This window comes from Osmerus eperlanus, chromosome 8, assembly GCF_963692335.1.
Source record: "Osmerus eperlanus chromosome 8, fOsmEpe2.1, whole genome shotgun sequence".
Classification (NCBI taxonomy): Eukaryota; Metazoa; Chordata; class Actinopteri; order Osmeriformes; family Osmeridae; genus Osmerus; species Osmerus eperlanus.
Window position 1 is genome coordinate 5,961,080 of NC_085025.1, and position 18,878 is coordinate 5,979,957.

The 18,878-nt window shown below is 47.6% G+C and overlaps 1 protein-coding gene and 1 long non-coding RNA gene across 3 annotated transcripts in view; one reads left to right on the forward strand and one right to left on the reverse strand.

Annotated features, from left to right (window-relative positions):
* LOC134025040 (uncharacterized) overlaps nt 1–18,878 on the forward strand; it is an 89,951-nt gene that overhangs the window by 2,034 nt on the left and 69,039 nt on the right. The window lies entirely within an intron of this gene.
* On the reverse strand, nt 6,690–17,482 carry LOC134024508 (calmodulin-1). Of its 2 annotated transcripts, XM_062466974.1 has the most exons (6): nt 17,319–17,478; nt 12,767–12,797; nt 11,806–11,949; nt 8,725–8,831; nt 8,338–8,473; nt 6,690–7,698 (listed from the first exon to the last, which is right to left on the reverse strand). In XM_062466974.1, exons 1-6 carry the CDS (start codon nt 17,319–17,321, stop codon nt 7,670–7,672), a joined length of 450 nt encoding a protein of 149 aa, XP_062322958.1. In that variant the 5' UTR covers nt 17,322–17,478; the 3' UTR covers nt 6,690–7,669. The 2 variants fall into 2 exon arrangements, with proteins under 2 accessions (XP_062322958.1, XP_062322957.1); XM_062466973.1 differs by lacking the exon at nt 6,690–7,698 and having other exon boundaries at nt 8,270–8,473; nt 17,319–17,482.

Here is an 18,878-nt window from a genome sequence, read left to right on the forward strand (position 1 = left end):
CCTGTTTTCCTAGAGAGACTGTTGTTAACGTAGTGAGATGTCTATGCCAGTAACCCCCATTATAGGGGGATGGGCCTAGTCTACCCATACATTATGGATGTCTGTATACTAGAATATTCTATATATGTACTGTGAGGGTGGTCACTAGTGCAAATTCCTATAGTAAATGGATGGCTATTGGCACTGTTTCTCTTTCCCTTCCTCCCTCCATCCCTCCATCCCTCTCTCTCTCCCTCTCTCTCCCTCCATCTCCTCACCCCAACGCTGATCTCTGACCAAGTCCCTGTAGCCAATCAGCCATCCCAGCTGCATTATTGATGAGTCTTCTCACATGGCAGCTCATAAACACTGTGTTATCATTTAGGCTCTGGTATCTGTCTGTCTCTGTGTGTGTGTGCACCAACCAGAAACACTGTGTTATCATTTAGGATCCAGTGTCTCATTACCACGCAGACGGCCCTATACGGATATTACCTCAATGGCTGCCTCGTACCACCTTAGCCTCGTCCCGCCTCGCCACGTCCCACCGCGCCCCGCCCCGCCCCGCCCCGCCCCGCCTCACCATCTGTTCATTACCTGGGGCCGGGAGTCGATTGGGTCGATTGGGTCCGGTTGATCTGACGAGAGCACTCCAGCTGAAACCCAAGACTGACTGGCTGGATGAGTGGCTCGTAGACTGGCTGGTTTGGGGGCAGTAGACCACAGATCCTCTGATGTTCTGAGAGATGGAAACAGGAAACAGAGAAGAAGTGGTGGAACACAATGACGGTGAAGCTTGAAGAAGCCGGCTCTGCTTCAGACCTCGGGCTTGTTAGATGTTCACCCTTTGATTCGTGTTTTCAGGGAGCGCGAGGGCGTCGATTAAGTTCCGGGCTGGCGTTTGTGACTAATGAGAGATTCCCCCTCATTAGAGGAAGCTGTAATTAGAGAGTAAAGAACGCTAAATCACCAAACCCTCCCTGCATGGCTCCGGCCTGGCTGCTGGAGGACGGGAGGGACATGGTGGGTGAGGTGGACGTCCCTGATGCACTTCACTTCCAAGACGTGTGTTTTCTGATGACTGAGGTGTGAAGGCTGAGGCCTGTCAGCTCTGCCTACCTGTGATCAGTCCTCAGAGCTGACCCTGCTCATCAGCACCTTTCACACACACACACACACACACACACACACACACACACACACACACACACACACACACTCACACTCACACACACACACACACTCACACACACACACACACACACACACACACACACACACACACAGAAGCCAGATTGTAATTACACACGCTCATGAATGACATCAATAGTTAGACACCTCGGGAGAAAAAACGTAGTCTAAAGTCAGTGACGCGTTATTCAGATGCTATTTTAAGGGCACATGCTTGGACCGTGCGCACTGCTGGCGAGGCCACGGTCTTCTTCCTGCGAAGTGTTACATTGTTTTGATTTATTGTATGGTTGTGTTATATATTCCTTTCATATCAATTATTAAAAATATTTTCATGAGAAATCTCGATGTATGTGAACTTGATTTGTAACAATTGTGGCAATTTCCTCCCACGCCTGTTTAACCGAAGCTAATTTGGCTGGGTTTCTTCTCCCATCCCCAAACAATGTCACTTCTCTATCTTTTACGGCCCTGACGAGAACGTCGGTCTCCTCCGCTGTGAACCACTCTTGGCGTGCGCCTGGCAAATCCGCCATTATAATAGCAATCCTCCATGGAACAAGCATGCCTGGTCTTAAAGGGAATGTGAGATGACGCTGATGATGATACTCAAGACCAACCCATTTTAGATTTGCGTCGGGCGCAAGAGTCATTTATCCCGCCGGTATAATAGCAACAGCGCCGGAGTCCCGCCCCCAAAGTTACTTGCGTATCGCGTTTGATACTTGCCTTTCAGATCGTTAAAATAGGGCCTCTCATCTGTCTCTCCTGAATACGACCACAAAACAGGATGGAGCGCCTCCTCTCTTTGTGCTGTCTCTGCATGACCTTTGTGCTCCAGCACTTTCTGTGAAGAGTGAGGCTTTTGTCTCCTGCTGACAGCTCCTCACTGGTGTCTGACCTGTCCGGTCCCGTCCCTGGGAATGAATGTGCTGCCCTTTCAACACCACTGTCTGTCAGCACCTTTCACAGACAATATACTGAAGTCCAGAGAAGCGCTCGCCTGCTGTCCCCTCTGCCATGGCTCTCACTGCCCCTGACAGCACTTTCCCACAGCAGAAATTGTGACCCGGTCTGTCGCAGTGAGAAAACACTGACTCTGTGAATTGCCTTGGCACTCAGCTGTCAGAGCATGCATAAATACTGGCATGGGGGGTGGGCATATTAAAGTTCAGGAATAAACAAGACCGTGACAGACCGTTGGGTTGTAATTGAATTGTTCCCGACAGCTGTTGGGGGAAGCGCAGGCTGTTTGGTCTCAGGTTTTATAGAATACTTCAATCAGAAGATGACGTGAACTTTTTTAGGGATGGTTCCCAGACTCTTTTCCCCTGGTCAGCTCTGCTCAGAAATCCAACAACAGTGAGGATATTTGTGTTTGCTCGATTCGGAGAGTACGATGCACAAGTGCTTGTGTTTCCCTTTTACCGTTTCAAGATAACAGAGACATTCGTAACCATAGTAATGGCTCCTTTATCTAGGTGTTGAGTTGTGGTGGTGTTCTCCTCTCCAGTCACTGAGTACCACGGCTGTGAATAACGCTTCAGAAGAAGGACTGAGAAAACCACCATCCTGTCCTGTCTGCAGGAATAGAGACAGGTTACATATTCACCAGTAGATACATTTTTCATAATCAAAAATGTAATGCATTGATGTTTTGTGTCTCTTTTTGCTGGTGGGGACTTTGTAGTCTGACCTTCAGGAGATGTTACTGCCTTGGCTTCTTCTTTATCACGTCTGCATTGCTGCTACTGCATTAAGTTTGTATTTGGATCTTATTACCTCTGCATTGCTGCTGCAAGACCGAGCCCCTTACCCCCTCTCCTCCTGCATGCATCAAGTCCCCTTACACCCCCACCCCCCCCCCCACCCTCTCTCTGCAAGGTCTCTTCCCGTCCTTGGCTGACCAGCCTGCAAGAGCTGGAGAGCCAGAGCGATCTGGTCTGGCCTATGTGGAACCCAGGAAAGATTATGCTGCAAAGGAGGAAACACATCACTGAGAGGAAATCCCTGGCAGGAGGATCCCAACTCAGCACTCACTCCCTCCCTCTCTCCGCTCTTTTTCTCTCTCTTCCTTTCTCTCTCCACCTCTCTCTCTCCCTCCCTCCTGGAGGTTTATCCCTCTAAAGAGCTGCTGACGCTGACGCAATCCACTGCCACTAAGTCATCCCCCTCCGTGTGTGTGTGTGTGTGTGCGGTCGCACTATGTTTGCACTGTGTGTGAGTACATGTTGGTGTGCTCGTGCATGCGTGTGACCACACTCGCTCACACACATACACACTCTCTCACAAACACACACACACAATGGACGTGGCAGCTGTGTCGTCTCCCTTGGCATTGTGTTGTTGTTTGCAGTAACTGCTGTGGGACCCAGTACAGCATGAGTTTGTGAAGTAAGTCTTGGTGGTGTGACAAGTCACCCCTTGTGAAGAGACTATGGGCCTCTAGGTGCAGGTGAGCCCCACAGTGGAGCTGGAGGAGGTGTGTAAATCTCTTAATATGCAGTCCAATGCTCTACCACTGAGATGGACCTGCACCTGATGTCAGCGTTGGTGGGTCTCACTCCAGATGGATGTGTGCTCAGGGTGCTCACCCAGCTGATAGAGCGCTCTCTCTCCCCGGCCATTACTAGAGGTTGTTTGTTTTGCTGGCTGATTTTTTCATTAACAGAGATCTTATATCATCGCTTGTGAATATTGCATGAGTTCAGAGGCTCTGTTGTCGTGACAGCGTTGGGATGTTTCGGGTCAGAGATGGATGGTTCTGTGTTCTCGTAGGTGGATGGAGGGGAGAGCAGATTCATTAGGAGAAACCCTGCCACGTAGACACTCGCCGGTGGAGAAAAAAAAGGAATAGTAATAAAAAAGCATGAAATAAGAACGGATGAGTGATTGTTGCTCATAAAAATGAAAATGCACTGCAAGACAAACAGAGCAGGCGGGCAGGGGGAAAGACAGAGCGAGAGAGAGAGAGAGAACAAGATGGATAGAATGAGTAAGAAAGAGAGGGAGGGAGAGATAGAGAGAGAGAGAGAGAGGTACTGTATGCCCTGGCGACTGAGGGAACTCCTGATCATGACTTTGTCTTGCAGTATCTCACCCCAGAGAGAGAGAGAGAGAGAGAGAGAGAGAGAGAGAGAGAGAGAGAGAGAGAGAGAGAGAGAGAGAGAGAGAGAGAGAGAGAGAGAGAGAGAGAGAGAGAGAGAGAGAGAGAGAGAGAGAGAGAGAGAGAGAGAGAGCGAAGCACCAGAAGGATGAAGCAAGAAAATGAAAGAGAGGAATGGGAATGGGAGGAGGGGTGGGGGGGGGCTGGGAGGGGCTGGGGGCTGGAATGAGGGGTGGGGGGCTGGGAGGGGCTGGGGGCTGGAAGGAGGGGTGGGGGGCTGGGAGGGGCTGGGGGCCAGGCTGCAGTGGGTAGGGTTGTGTCATCACCCTGCAGTGCTCTATCCTCCCTGCATGCTCTTCATTAACACCACACTGCCAGAATGGACACCAGGGCCTCCAGCATCCAGCAAACCACAGCCCAAATCTAATCATGATGGTGACTGTGCCAGCACTCTATAATTAATGTAGGTTAATGATGATGAAGTGAGGGAAGCTTAATGAAAGTTTTGGAGCTTGGACAATTAAGAAGTGCTTCCTGTACCGTCCTCCATGACCCAGTAAATGCATCGACACAAAAAAATATGTACATCGTGAAACAGTCAGTGGTGCTGTGTGAGAGGGGATGGAAACAGCATAGATGACGTCTAGTTCGACCTGTGTCTCTGTGTGTATGCATTTTATTCAACCTTTATCTTCTTCAAGAGCGTTTTAGCTAAGGTGTATGTGTCTGTGTGTGTATACGTGTGTGCATGGTTGTGCACATGTATTTGTGTGTGTGTGTGTTGCTGTAGAAAGTCCTGGAAGCCTCCCAGAACAGATGCTGCTCCTGACTCAGTTAACCTCGTAATGTCTACATGATGACTCGTTAATACAGCAGGACACTCTCCACCAACAAACACAGCTCTTTGTTGCCACACATACAGCAGGACACTCTCCACCAACAAACACAGCTCTTTGTTGCCACACACACACACACACACACACCACACACACTCAGGGCCATCTCATCAGCGTGTCAGTTGTTTCCAGCAGCTGTGATATGTGATAGGCCGGTCTCTCCCTGCTCGCCACGTCTCTCCTTACCGCCTCGCTGTGCGCTGCTTCATTTACACGTGAAATATTGATGTGCTTAATTTAACCCTGCAGCATCTCAGGTGTCAGTGCAGAGGGGAGGTCTGCAGGGAGCTGAGCACACACTCACTCACACTCGCAAGCGCTTCATGCAGATCCATGCGGGGATTTGCTGACGGGGTGTTCCACTCCGCCTCATTGGTTGTTGGTTTCTAGAGACGGGCAGTTCAGTGTCAAAGATATGTTTACCCTGACTACCCATGGGTCGTTCTTTAATTCATTTATTCTATCTATCTATGTATCTGTGTGTGTATGTATGTATAAATGTATGTATGTATGTATGTATGTATCTATCTACACATCTATCTATCTATCTATCTATCTAGTGAATATCTATCGATTTACGTATTGAGCTATTTATCTGTTTCTCTCTCTTGGGTTTGTGTTGCTAACCTCTCAAATGTATTTCCAGTACTGCTGTAGAGCTACAGCTGATCTAAGACAGTAAACAGTCTGTGATAAGACACATGGTCTGTACTGTACACGACACGCAGGGGGTGTAATCCAGCCCTGATGGAAAGCAGATCCTGTCTGTTAACAAAACACAGCTTCTGCCTTCAGGAAAGGGGGAAATGCTGAAACTAATTCACAAAGTCAGATTGGGGCCGAGACCAGCCTGTAGGGTGAAACAGTCCGACTCGGCTCCACGCCTAATATGGTGAAATCCCAGGCCAAATACGGTCAAACAATGTGGTGATGGGACTTCATAGGTAACAGTGCAGAACAGCGAACCGCCTCTCAGCTGGACTGTCTGGTGTGACTGCTACTGTAAAAGCTAACACCCTTGTTCTCCTTACTAGGACAAGCCATCATGGAGGCCTAATGGCATCGCTAGGGTTTATTTAAACTCCCACTTGCCTCCCTCCCTCCATCCCAGCAAGAGCATGATCCTGTTGCCTGGCAACCCGTTGGATCTTGGAAAGACGAGTCATAGATTCGTAGATGTGTGTGCCTGTGTGTCTCAGTTGGAGAAGCAATGGTTTCATACTCGTAAGAGTTCTCTGGTCTAAGAAGACCTTGCCTTAGAAAAGTGGCCAGCTCAGTGCTTATGTGGTTTGTACTGTCTGAATACAAATTCAATTTAAACACACACACACATATATATATATATATATATATATATATATATATATATATATATATATATATGTATGTATGTATATATATATATATGTATGTATGTATGTATATATATATGTCTCTGATTTTGGACCTCCCGTTTATACTTATAAAAATAAAACACAGCTACGGTAACACATACAAGTACACCCTTGACACAATGATTAAAGTTCATGGTCTTTTTTTATTTGAAAAAAAAAAAAAAAAAAAAAAAAAAAGACTATTAGCATGTACAACTTGGAATGGATGTAAACTGAACCCAGCGGAACAGCAAATAAAATACTCCTGACAGCCTGCATACACAGACCACAACGCCTCCCACCCTGCTCGCGTCCCAGTCAAAGTACAGAGCAAAAGAATAACATGAAGAAAGTGATTCTCCTTTGCCAGAAAGAGGTCACTCCATCTCAGCAAAAAAAAAAGAAAAAAGACAATCTCACTGTAAGACTCTGAAGCACTTCCTGTTTTCAAGGAAGGACACACAAATAGTAGATGGCCGTCCAAAGAACATAAAAAAAAACAAAAAAAAACACATGCCAAACATTTGAAAATGTATATATATATATATATATGTCTTTTTTTGTACATTATGTATTTTTATATCTCTTAACTAGCATACAATTAAGTCCCGTTCCACTTTCATCTTGAATCAGAACCAGGTTCCTTTCCCAAATACAAAAAACTGTACCAAACCAACGACAGGACAGGCCAGTGGAATCTGCACGCTGTGACTGGCAGGAGAAGGGCTGCAGTCTCAAGCTGCATGCATGAAGAACAGAAGACAGGGTGGCCGCCAGCCCAAACTTCACCACCAGCAAATGGAACTGGAAGGAGTTCACCAAATGCTTTGCTTCAGTTGGAAGGTAGCAGATACACGTTTTTTCTCTTTAAAGTACTGGTGCTAAAATTATCTTTGGGGACAGGATCACTAACCATTTCGCATGCAGATATTTTTGTACTTTTGTCTTTTTTTTTAAGGATCTTTTTTTTTTTTTTTGTGGACAGAAGGATATCTTATTTCAACATTCAATAATTTTCTATACAGAAACAGTATGAATAAATGAACATTTTTTTTCCCAAGAGGTAAGTAAAACATTATTTTTTTTTTTTCTTCTAAGAGGGGGCGGAACAGGGTGGCCAAGCTTCACTTTGCAGTCATCATCTGTACAAACTCTGAGAAGAGAGAGAGAACAATACAAGGATTACAACACTTTTCCTGGCAAAATTCCAGAAGGGCAAACCACCTTCTAAATGGTTTATTAATCTTTTAATCAAGTATACAAGGTTCAGAACACATCCAAATTAGTGTCCCGTTTACAAACGGCTTCCATGTTCATCTCATTAAGCTCATCTGATTAAAAAAAAGTCACCATGCTGTGCAAACAACAACCAGAGACAGACATAGAGGGAAGGAGAGATAGGGAGAATGAATCAATAAAATAAGAGACTGAATGGGTGCAAGAGAGAGTAACAGCTTTCATTGCATTGGGAGAAAGATAGAGGGAGAGAAGGAGAAACAAATGCAGGAAAATGAGAAATGCCTTATTCAGTTTATTGGCCCAGTGAGAGCTAGAAAGTGGCACACTTTCCAGCCTTATGAACTGTTGATATTATGTCAACAGCCTTCTAGAAAATGACCGCAGTCTCTTGTGAAATGTGTGGAAAAATGTATAGTAGGGGGAGGGTAGAGAGAAGAGAGTGAGAGACAAGACAAAGAGAGTGAATGGTGGTTCTTAAGTGTCTGTGCTAACACTGTTGTCTACCAGATTAACCTTACCCTAACCCCAGCTCGCAGCCCCAACTCGTCCTCACCTTCGTAGTTGACCTGACCGTCTCCGTCAATGTCTGCTTCTCTGATCATCTCGTCCACCTCCTCGTCTGTGAGCTTCTCCCCCAGGTTCGTCATCACGTGACGCAGCTCCGCCGCGCTGATGTAGCCGTTGCCATCCTGGAATTGGAGCACATGGAAATCCCAGTTGGACAATTATGTCAGGAAAACAGGAAGTATTTGGCGAATCTCAAGAGCATACACCTGTTTTGCAGTATGAGATTTAACTGGTTGGATGAAGCTTCTTATTTCTTTCCCTCAACTTCCATGAAGTAGTAAAGTAGTACAGTTTAGTGTAAGAAGTATTAGTACTAGCACTAGTAGTAATAGACAGGTATTCAAGTAGAGAGAATGTGACTAATCAATTTTACCTTGTCAAATACCCGGAAAGCTTCACGGATCTCCTCCTCGCTGTCTGTGTCCTTCATTTTTCTGGCCATCATGGTGAGGAACTCTGGGAAGTCAATGGTTCCGTTGCCTGTGAAGGACACAGAAAAACCATGAGGAACCGACGTACCTTTTGTAGTTTTTTATAACAAATATAAATGGTAAAGTAGTTCTCCTGTAATAAAGGAGGAGCTTGTGAGTGAGATGGTGGTCTGGTTTCCAGCAGGCAGCAGCTCCTTGACTAACACGTTCGGAGGATGAGCACAGACGTAAACAGGTCTTTTCACAGCAGAAAAGATGTGTATGCTAGCGTGTGTACACGGCGCATACACCATCTTTGCCCGCTCATCCATAATGCAGGCTTCCCCTGAGGAGAGCACCATAAATCAGATCTCTCTTTCTTTCCGTCAGATAGAGAAGGGAGAGGTCACACACTGCGCCGGCTTCCCTCCCAACTCCTCATCCCTCCCAGACCGCCTGTCTAAGGTGATGTGTGGGCCTCCATGTCAAGTCTGGGAGGGTGAGTAGGGGGATACATGGATGAACAGAGGTCAGAATTCCTGGAGGTCAATAACCAGGTTTATGCTCCAGCTGGGATTACTGGGTCGTGATCATAAGACCCTGGACCGGAAGTGATCTGTAATCTACTTCTCACGTCGCGCGCGGGGGGGTGGTCTCTTCGCCGCACCGAAACCGATCCACGCACGCAGGAGATAAGATGGCGGCGAAGGCGGCGGCAGTGTGTGAGAGAGGCCCTGTGATTAAGGTTAGGTAAAAATAAAGCGCATTGATCTGCGTTGGGATTGGAAGGCAGGTCAGTATCTCAGAGGGAAAGCCGGGACCATGTGGGATTAGCTCGGCGTGGGGATGATGGGATCGCTTGGCCTGGGATTAAGGCAGCGTAGCACGGCACCAAGGGGAAACCGAGAGGCTGGAGATGCGAGGCAGAGGGGAAGAGCTATGCTAGGGGTCAGAGAAGGATATCTAACAGCCTGGGCTAGCAGTCTAAGGACATGGTATCTAGCCTGGCCAGACAGCCCCGGGAGTACAAGGCTGCCACTGGGGAGACCCTGTAACCAGCCTGAACAGGAAAACTCATCAGTTGAGGAACTACTGGAGAGGGAGGGGAATAGACAGAAAGAGACAGAGAACGAGAACAAGCAAGAGAGAGTGAGGAAGATCAAGGAGGGACAGAGACAGAACGAGAGGAGGAGGGGAAAAGCAAGAGAAAGGGAGAGACTGAGGAGGAGAAAGGGACAGCGAGCGAAAGGGAGAGGGAAAGAGAAAAAGGAAGAGGGGGAGGGAGAAAGAGAGGGAGAGAAGGGAAGGAGGCCAGCAGTGAGATCGGATCTGCTCAGCTGGATGAATCTTGGGCCCGCCTCAATGTACGCGAGGGAGAGCGTGGGCGCGGGAGACGGAGCGAAGGAGACGGAGCGAGGGAGACGGAGCGAGCGAACGAGTGGGTGACGGCGCGATTACATGCGAGAGGCCGCGCTGCTGACGTCTACCCCAGGAGGCAGATGCAGTCCTGCGTCTGTGTGGTCGGCCGCAACTTCACACCACTCGCAAATCGGAAGGACCGTTCTAGAAACATTCGTCACAAAGTCCTCTCACCTCACGCAGGGAAAAAAAAACCTTTCTACTCGTCTCCCCATTCATCTGTGGACAGCTCGGCTGCACCCACCAGTGGATCTTATGTTCGTTCCCCCAAACAGACCTGGTCTCTGTCAGGTCCTAGTTTTACCGGGCCCTGTCCTGAAGCATGGCAGAGCATCACAGGGCACTGACCGACTGTGTGAAGTGGCACACTTCGGCTCCAGCAGCAGAGTGGATTATGTCATCACTTTTATTTTCCATGACTGGCTTCGCTGGCGTCTGACCTAGATTGCATCAGCCATGGGAGGCAACGCAGAGGAGGGCAGGGCGGATGGGGGAGGACATGTGTGGAGGGGAGGACATGTGGGGAGGTGAGGACATGTGGGGAGGTGAGGACATGTGGGGAGGGGAGGACATGTGGGGAGGTGAGGACATGTGGGGAGGTGAGGACATGTGGGGAGGGGAGGACATGTGGGGAGGTGAGGACATGTGGGGAGGTGAGGACATGTGGGGAGGGGAGGACATGTGGGGAGGTGAGGACATGTGGGGAGGGGAGGACATGTGGGGAGGTGAGGACATGTGGGGAGGTGAGGACATGTGGGGAGGGGAGGACATGTGGGGAGGTGAGGACATGTGGGGAGGTGAGGACATGTGGGGAGGTGAGGACATGTGGGGAGGGGAGGACATGTGGGGAGGTGAGGACATGTGGGGAGGTGAGGACATGTGGGGAGGTGAGGACATGTGGGGAGGGGAGGACATGTGGGGAGGTGAGGATGGGACGAGAGAGGGATGAGGCGGAGAAAGGGGCAGAGAAAGAAGGGATGGCTAGGAGAATAGGGGGATGGGGAGGTGAAAGGTGGGGGATGAGGAGGAGAAAGAAGTAGAAGAATATAACTCCATCTCCGATCCTGGATCCTCTCCTGTCACACCGGGAGGCATCCAGCCAGCATGGTGGTCCAGCAGTATACAGGAACATCGCACATTGGTAGGTTGGTCCCCATTTCAAGTCAGCAGAAGTCTCTTAGATGACTTGTGTGTCCCTCCATCCCTCAATATCTCCATTCCTCTCTCTCCATCCCTCTCTCCCTCCTTCCTTCCCCTGAGCTGAGTGTCCCTGTTGATGCTGACACCGTGACACGACCTGTCACCAAGTCTGATCCTCTCACTAGTGCTGAAGGCAGAAGCGAGGACTCTGCTGTCCTTTCACACGCCATGTCGCGATGTCATCCATCATCGCTGACAGTGACTAAGCTGCTCGCGGTGCAGTCATGAAGCTATACTGTACACAATACGATACTAAGACCAAGACAGAAAAATCCCAGACGTGCATTTATTTTCTTTTTTTATCAGGATTGCTGACAAGAGTGACTTGATGTCCCAGTCCTGACAGACAAGGGAACAATTCTCACTTTCCAACCAATCAGGTTTACACTCCACCCTTTCCACTAATGAGGGAGGAGGATACTGACCGTCGGCGTCCACCTCGTTGATCATGTCCTGCAGCTCTGCCTCTGTGGGGTTCTGACCCAGCGACCGCATGACTGTGCCCAGCTCCTTGGTTGTGATGGTGCCGTCGCCATCCTTGTCGAATAAGGAAAACGCCTCCTTGAACTCTGGAGAGGGAGAGAGGAGGAAAGGAGGGAGGGAGGAGAAAGGAAGGAAGGAGATAGAAAGTCAAAAAGCAGCCCCACGGTCCAAATCCACCACTTGAGAACCTTGTACGATGGAGTGGAACGCCTTTGGAGGAGTGACATAACTCCAGAACGTTCTGCATCATGACATCTTCATCCAAAAATATAAAACAACCCGAAGAAGAAACCAAGATAGAAGTTTAGACCCTGAAAGTAACATTCATTACCAACTCATTCAATATCCACATTGGCTCTCAGTGGTGAAGAGTCTTCAGCGCCAGATACAGAGAGACCAGGAGGAAACACTGAGGGCTAGATGTTTGAAGTATACTATAGCATTGGCGCTCACTGCACGAGTTAATTAACCACCAAGGGCTTCAGTTTTATGTAACTGAAGACAACAAAAGTAAAGTAGTCATCACAGACCCAGTATTTTATTCAGCTAGGGTTCTTCATTTAATTCCCTCTCAGTAACATGGAGTTAGTGAAGTAGATGGTAACCAGATTTCCTGTGCTATGCTGGGGTGGTGGGGTAGGGTGCCTGGAGGGTCTTGTGAGGCAGGGGTTGTGGGGTGCCTGGAGGGTCTTGTGAGGCAGGGGTTGTGGGGTGCCTGGAGGGGCTTGTGAGGCAGGGGTTGTGGGGTGCCTGGAGGGGCTTGTGAGGCAGGGGTTGTGGGGTGCCTGGAGGGGCTTGTGAGGCAGGGGTTGTGGGGTGCCTGGAGGGGCTTGTGAGGCAGGGGTTGTGGGGTGCCTGGAGGGGCTTGTGAGGCAGGGGTTGTAGAGTGAGTGCTGTTTTTACCTGCAATCTGCTCCTCTGTTAGCTGGTCGGCCTGGGGAGAAGAAACAGGGAGGAGGAAGTTACTCAATTGTTAATCTAAATACCAATCTCCTTAGTCATTGTCAGTGCCCTTCCTTCATCCTCCTTTCCCCTGCCCGCCCATCTATCCCTCCCTCCTCTTCCCCATTCCTGCCTGCCTCTGCCACATCCCTCCCCTTCCCCCATCCCTCCATCTGCCACATCCCTCCCCTTCCCCCATCCCTCTCCCCAGCCACCATATCCCTCACTCCTTCCCCCACCCCTCCCTCTCTCCCCCCAGGGTCTAACTAAACAAGTGATGACTGTGCGTTGGGCCCTCCACAGTCCTATGACAAACCCTGTCTCTCTACGATGTGCTTGTTTTGCACTGAAACAGTTTGACCCGACACAAAAACATGTCAGAGCCCGTCTCCACCCTGTGGGATGTAGAATGGGTGTAACAAGTAAAAAAGAAAAAGACAAACAAACAGGCCAGGGGAATCAAGGGGAGAACAGGGACTCCACCCAACCCTGGTAACACCCTCCCCCCCCCCCGGTGGTTAATGGATATTATGAGTCATAGCAGAGGGATCTAGCCAGGACCCACACAGGGATGAAGTCTTGCAAAGACGGGGCCTCTGATTTCAAACATGCATGGGCAGCAGAGATTTAAAACACTAATACCCTGTGTTACCCTCGTGCTGCCTTCGGGTCACAAGACCCACATGTTCATAACGAACCATCGTTGTGTTTACCCAATTTTACCCAATACAAAAACAAATTAAAATAATTTTCTTTTAACCTTCGCAATGTGGGGGGTCTGAGACAGCCCAACGGTTAAAAGAAAATGCTTCACTTTGTCTTTGTATGCGGTAAATCTGTCGCAATACGACGGTGGGTCACAATGACTGATGGGTCAGAATGACCCGAAGATAACACAAGGGTTAACACCAGCCACTCCCTCGGGCACACACCTCGGGCCTTGAACACCTTGTACATGTGTTATCAGTATTACGGCAACAAACCCCTGACGTCATCCGGATGGCAGGAAAACAGGAACACACACGCACAATGTTGGGTTTGTTGTGTGGTTGAGGGGGGAAAGAGAACAAGAGAATCACACACACACACACACACACACTTTACTCTAGATGCCAATACTTCCATTGCCATGTTTCTTGTGAATTGGTCAAAGTACACAGTTCTGCCCCACTGCAGTCCTACAACACGCGTGTTAGGGGGAAGTGGGCTTTGACGGAGACAGACCGCCTGGATCCTGCCACATCTGAACATCACACAGGCAGCTCTCTGGGAGAGCCATAGAAAACGTGCCATTCTAAGGTAGCCTATTGCTAATGATGCGATTTCTGGTTCCCGTTCCTCAGCTCATCAGGAAAGGCAAGTCTGACCGTGGATCTTCGCTCGCGTGGTTTAGTTCTGTAGAGCTCATCAGAAGTCCAAGACAAAACACATTTCATGACTGAGGATATATTGATTCCAGTAACGACATGACTTCAGACTGCAAAGGATAACTTCAACAATCGTAATATGATTAGCTGACATGATTCAGTCAAACTCTGCACAATAGCATTTGGGTTTTTGTTTCTCCCTTGCCATCTCTGCCTCCCTCGGTTCCTCTCTCCATCTGGGAGATTAGCGAAATAAAATTATTTTACTATGGAGGAGTGGGGGTAATGCGACTGCATATTGCTATGAATTATCTTCCGCTCACATTTCCCCCTCCCTCTCTCACCCCTCCCCCTCCCTTTCCCCCTCTCAGGACTCTGCTCTCTCCTTCTCTCACCCCCATCCCTCTCCCCCTCCCAGGCCTCTGTTCTCTCCCTGTATCACCCCCAATCTCCCCCCCCTCCTTCTCTCTCTCTCTCCTGGGCATTGAGTTCAGTGACACAGTGGAGCCAAACCTCTGGAAGAGACCCGGTCCTCGCGGTCCAGCTGCATGACCAGGTCTACTACCAGCCCTGCCCATCTTCCCTCCCCCCCCAGCACTGGAGCTTAGCTCCGGGAAGACACCAACACCCCAGTCTGTCCTGTTCCAGTTCGGCCCCTCAGGGCCACCCTTTGGGAGACCTACAACCTCTCTTAGGAACATTGCTGGATGTTCTGATTCACTTTTGAGTGTGGAATGTTTTGTCTTTCATGGCTGCAGCATGGGGTGAAATCCCAAGCCAGTACTTCCATTTTGTGGGACAATAAAGTTCATCTTGAATCCATCACCCTTGCCTGCACAGCGCAGCCTGAGTGGGGAGGTGGTCCACCGTGGGCCGGGTCTGAGGACCATGGGCGGTCAGCGGATAACTGATTCTACACAGGATCTAACCGCGAGGACAAGCCATAACACTCAGGAGTATAAAACACACAGGAAACTCCCCCTGATTCATGTTGTCCTATGGAGACAGTGTTGTCCCAGCACTAGCTCTCTGAGGACAGACAGATTGAAGAGGGGTAGGAGGGAGGATCCTGGCATGAGCCTTTACAGAGTTGCCAAGAAGCCGGTCAACCACTCGTCTGTCCATCCCTCCCATGGAGCAGAAAACCAGTTTACTGGGGCCATGGCTCTGCACAGCAGCTAAGCATCTATGAGCCACCTCATAAAAATTTGCAAAGCAACTAGTCCTCTGTCAGTGTGGAGAGATCAACTGTAAACATTGGCTAGGATTTACATATGTCACATACACTTGCTTCTGTGTACACACACACACACACACACACACAAACACACAAGGGAAAGAAAAAAAAGCTTAATGATAATGCTGAACACTTTCTTTCTAGATGGTGGGGGTGGAACCAGTAGCTCCACCCTACAGGCTACTATACGGGCTTTAGAGCGGACTGAAGGCTCCACTTGTGATAGCAGTTTACCTTGCCCAGGAGAAGAGCTGGCTGCCAAAATCATAAATGATTCAATGCACTGGATCAGATGTCCTCCAAGTTACTAAACATGGGCCCGCAAACAAATCTGGACCTGAAATAGGATAGGCCTTAGTACACTAGGCCTACTTAGTAAATACTTCCATCTCAATAGTGGGCAGTAGTCAAGCGTACAAAGGTTAAGGCTTGTGGATTAAACTTTTCTGAAGTGATACGTAGAAAGAAAGAGAACGAGATGGAGAGATCCAAACCCCTTGTGGTTGACATAATAACAGGGTGCAATGTGAGACCACATGCAGCCTGATTTCATGATATGGGATATTGGATCACTGAGGGGACAAATGAGATGTAGCTTATGTCTGTACTCTCCTGAGCCCTGGATGATCATTCAGTGATGATGGTCAATACATTAGCTGGGAGGCCCCTTCTCACATCCTGATTTCCATTGCGTCTCTGATCGATTTGTGACACCAGGCTGACTGTTCCTAATAGACACACCTAATTTTGCTCGATTTCTCACCCCTCATATTGATAATGAATGAATATGAAAAAGAGTCAGTGACCGTGTTGGTGTGTGCCTCCCTCTCTCTGTGAATTGTGTGTCTGAAGTGTGTTACATCATCTTGGCAAACAATCATCCAATATTTGAACTCATATATCAAAGTGATGCATTGCTCTGTTTAAATATTGTCAATTTTAAAGGATTTAGTTATGACCAGAACTCAACACTTGAAGCTTATATAGGGTCAGAGCGCTCAGCGAAGTGAGCTCAGAAAAATAAGCACAGCATTTGCATACGATTTAAATTTGTACAAGACAAGCAAATTCAAAAGTAAGCATATGTCGAGATAGCTCAGTACAGTCAACGAGAAACAGTAGAACCATTTCGCAGTCTAATCTGGCCCAATGGTATATCGGCTACAGTTTAAATTTGCCACATTCCCAGTTAGAAGTCGATGGGCGATTTCCGTTGCGGAACACTGACAATACAATGAGTATATTTTCTTCGTGGTTAGGATACTTGATTGAACTCGAATTTTCCCTAAAATACATTTTTAATTATGGCCGATGACATGCATTCTTTAAGGGACAAACAACATAATAAAACCGCATTACCCTATATAAATTACAGGGTAGTAAGGCTGGTCTTGGCTACACTAATTCGCAGGAACAACGATTCTCCTGGTTTACTTGATAGCCCTAAACTGCATAAACAAACTGAGCTCGTAGAGCATTGCTTGTCATTTATACAGATTCTATTAATCCGGTTCAATGTTTAATTCAATCTGCACCATGGCACCCAAGAGCCAGCTACATGGCCCGATATAGCCACGGACCCGACTAACCTATGCCTTCAGAATTGCGCACTTATCACGGAATCCCACTCCATTTTGACAGTTGCATCGCCCTAGATAAACAAACGGTGAATACAATTTAATTATCCCAGTGCATAGTCCAACTACAATGCTTACTCTTGGCAACAAGTATATACTAAATAAAAACACAATAACCAGCTTTATAATCGTCCCAGTTCAAACCCCTGATGAAACCCCGATGTAAAATGCAGCATTGAATGACGTTCAAATAACACTTTCGACACTTTTCTTTTTTGTCCAAACGGTGAAATTCAAATAATCTGGTAAAACGATGTAATTAAAATACATACCATGTTTGACGAGTCTGAGCTGATTAGCCTATCTAAGAAGCAGACTACGAATGCTCTCGTTCCTTAGATGGAGTTCTATCAGCAAGATAGAGGTGTGTATATTCGCCGTGGTTAGAATGGGGTTAGCTCTGTATCCCTCCGCCACACTAGCACTGATCACTCACTTCCTTATTCTATGCTGCAGATATTTGGCCGGAGTTCCCTCCCTAAAAAGGCGGAGACACGTCACCCACAGACCCAGCAGCGGTGGACGAGCCTACTATAGAACGGTTATACAGATTACTTTCCCGATAGATATAGCCTACCTACGCCATGTCAGACTGCGCCACAATCTGGTCAAAAGTGTTATGTCTGTATATTGAATGGCGTTATGTACAATACATACAAAACTGTAAGAAGGTTCACGAGTTTCAATATAAGATGCTAATACTTCTATGGCATGGCTACTGCAATGTTGCTTTTTTTGCCAGGCGGAGGACACACCAGTGAAACCTTCTCGATCCATTTCTCTAATGGATCTAATGACACATTTTTTGTCTATATTTTACAACCCAATTGAGCCCAAGTCCTATAATAGGCCTACATCGAGTTAAAGTTTATACAACACACTTCAACCCACTGAATATCTCTTCCGTGTCTGCATTTTGCACATATCAAACCTGACAGCACAGGCTATAGGAAAAGTAGGCCTCAAGAATCACCACATGCGCGGAACTACTTTTGGCGGATGGATATTTCCAGTGCATAAAAAGGTTTCCTCGTTGACACTGGAGAATTTGCTATGCTGTTCTGTGACAGCGCGTCTGATTGGTTACAACAGAGCCGCAATATTATACTCTATGTATTGCAGGCAATTATTGGCTACGTCGGACCTGCATTGCACCAGGCAGTAGGGCTTCATCAAGATACCATAAATACAATAACATTAAATCGAATGTATCTCAGTGCCGATGGTGGTCAGATCAGTTCAATTGAAATGTTTTACTCTGAGAAAATGTAGCGTAATAGTGAATCGGAGCCTGACAAGTGCGGAGAGTTGAAAATACCGAGACTTGCCATTGGATGAGGCGGACAGTACCAGAAGTGCTAGTGGAGACGCGGAATTTAAGAATGAAAGAGAACTGCGGTAGTGTAAATGGGACAGAATTAGAATTGATTCGTTTTAGCGGTATTTTATAGCGTGGACACATCCATATCAAAATGTAATCTCTTAATGTCATGTTATTAAATTTGCTAAAGATAAGACAACATTCAAATGATTATGGAGGTTCGGTTAATTCATTATTGTGTTTGAATGCTGCATCTTAACTATAGGCTATAGGTGAAGTGTCGAGAATTGTCCGGTGAGTTACTTTTACAGAGTGAAGTTGTAGCCTATGATGGAGTGATAAACCAAAGCACCACCAAGTGGTCAATACTGTTTCCATAGAGCCCGTAAGATGTTCAGTGTTAATTCAAATAGCCAGGCATATGTACATAGGCTACTAAAGGAACTTTTGTCAGTGTATATTAGGCTATCCCGTGAAAATATACACAAACTTGGCATCGACAAGTTTTTGG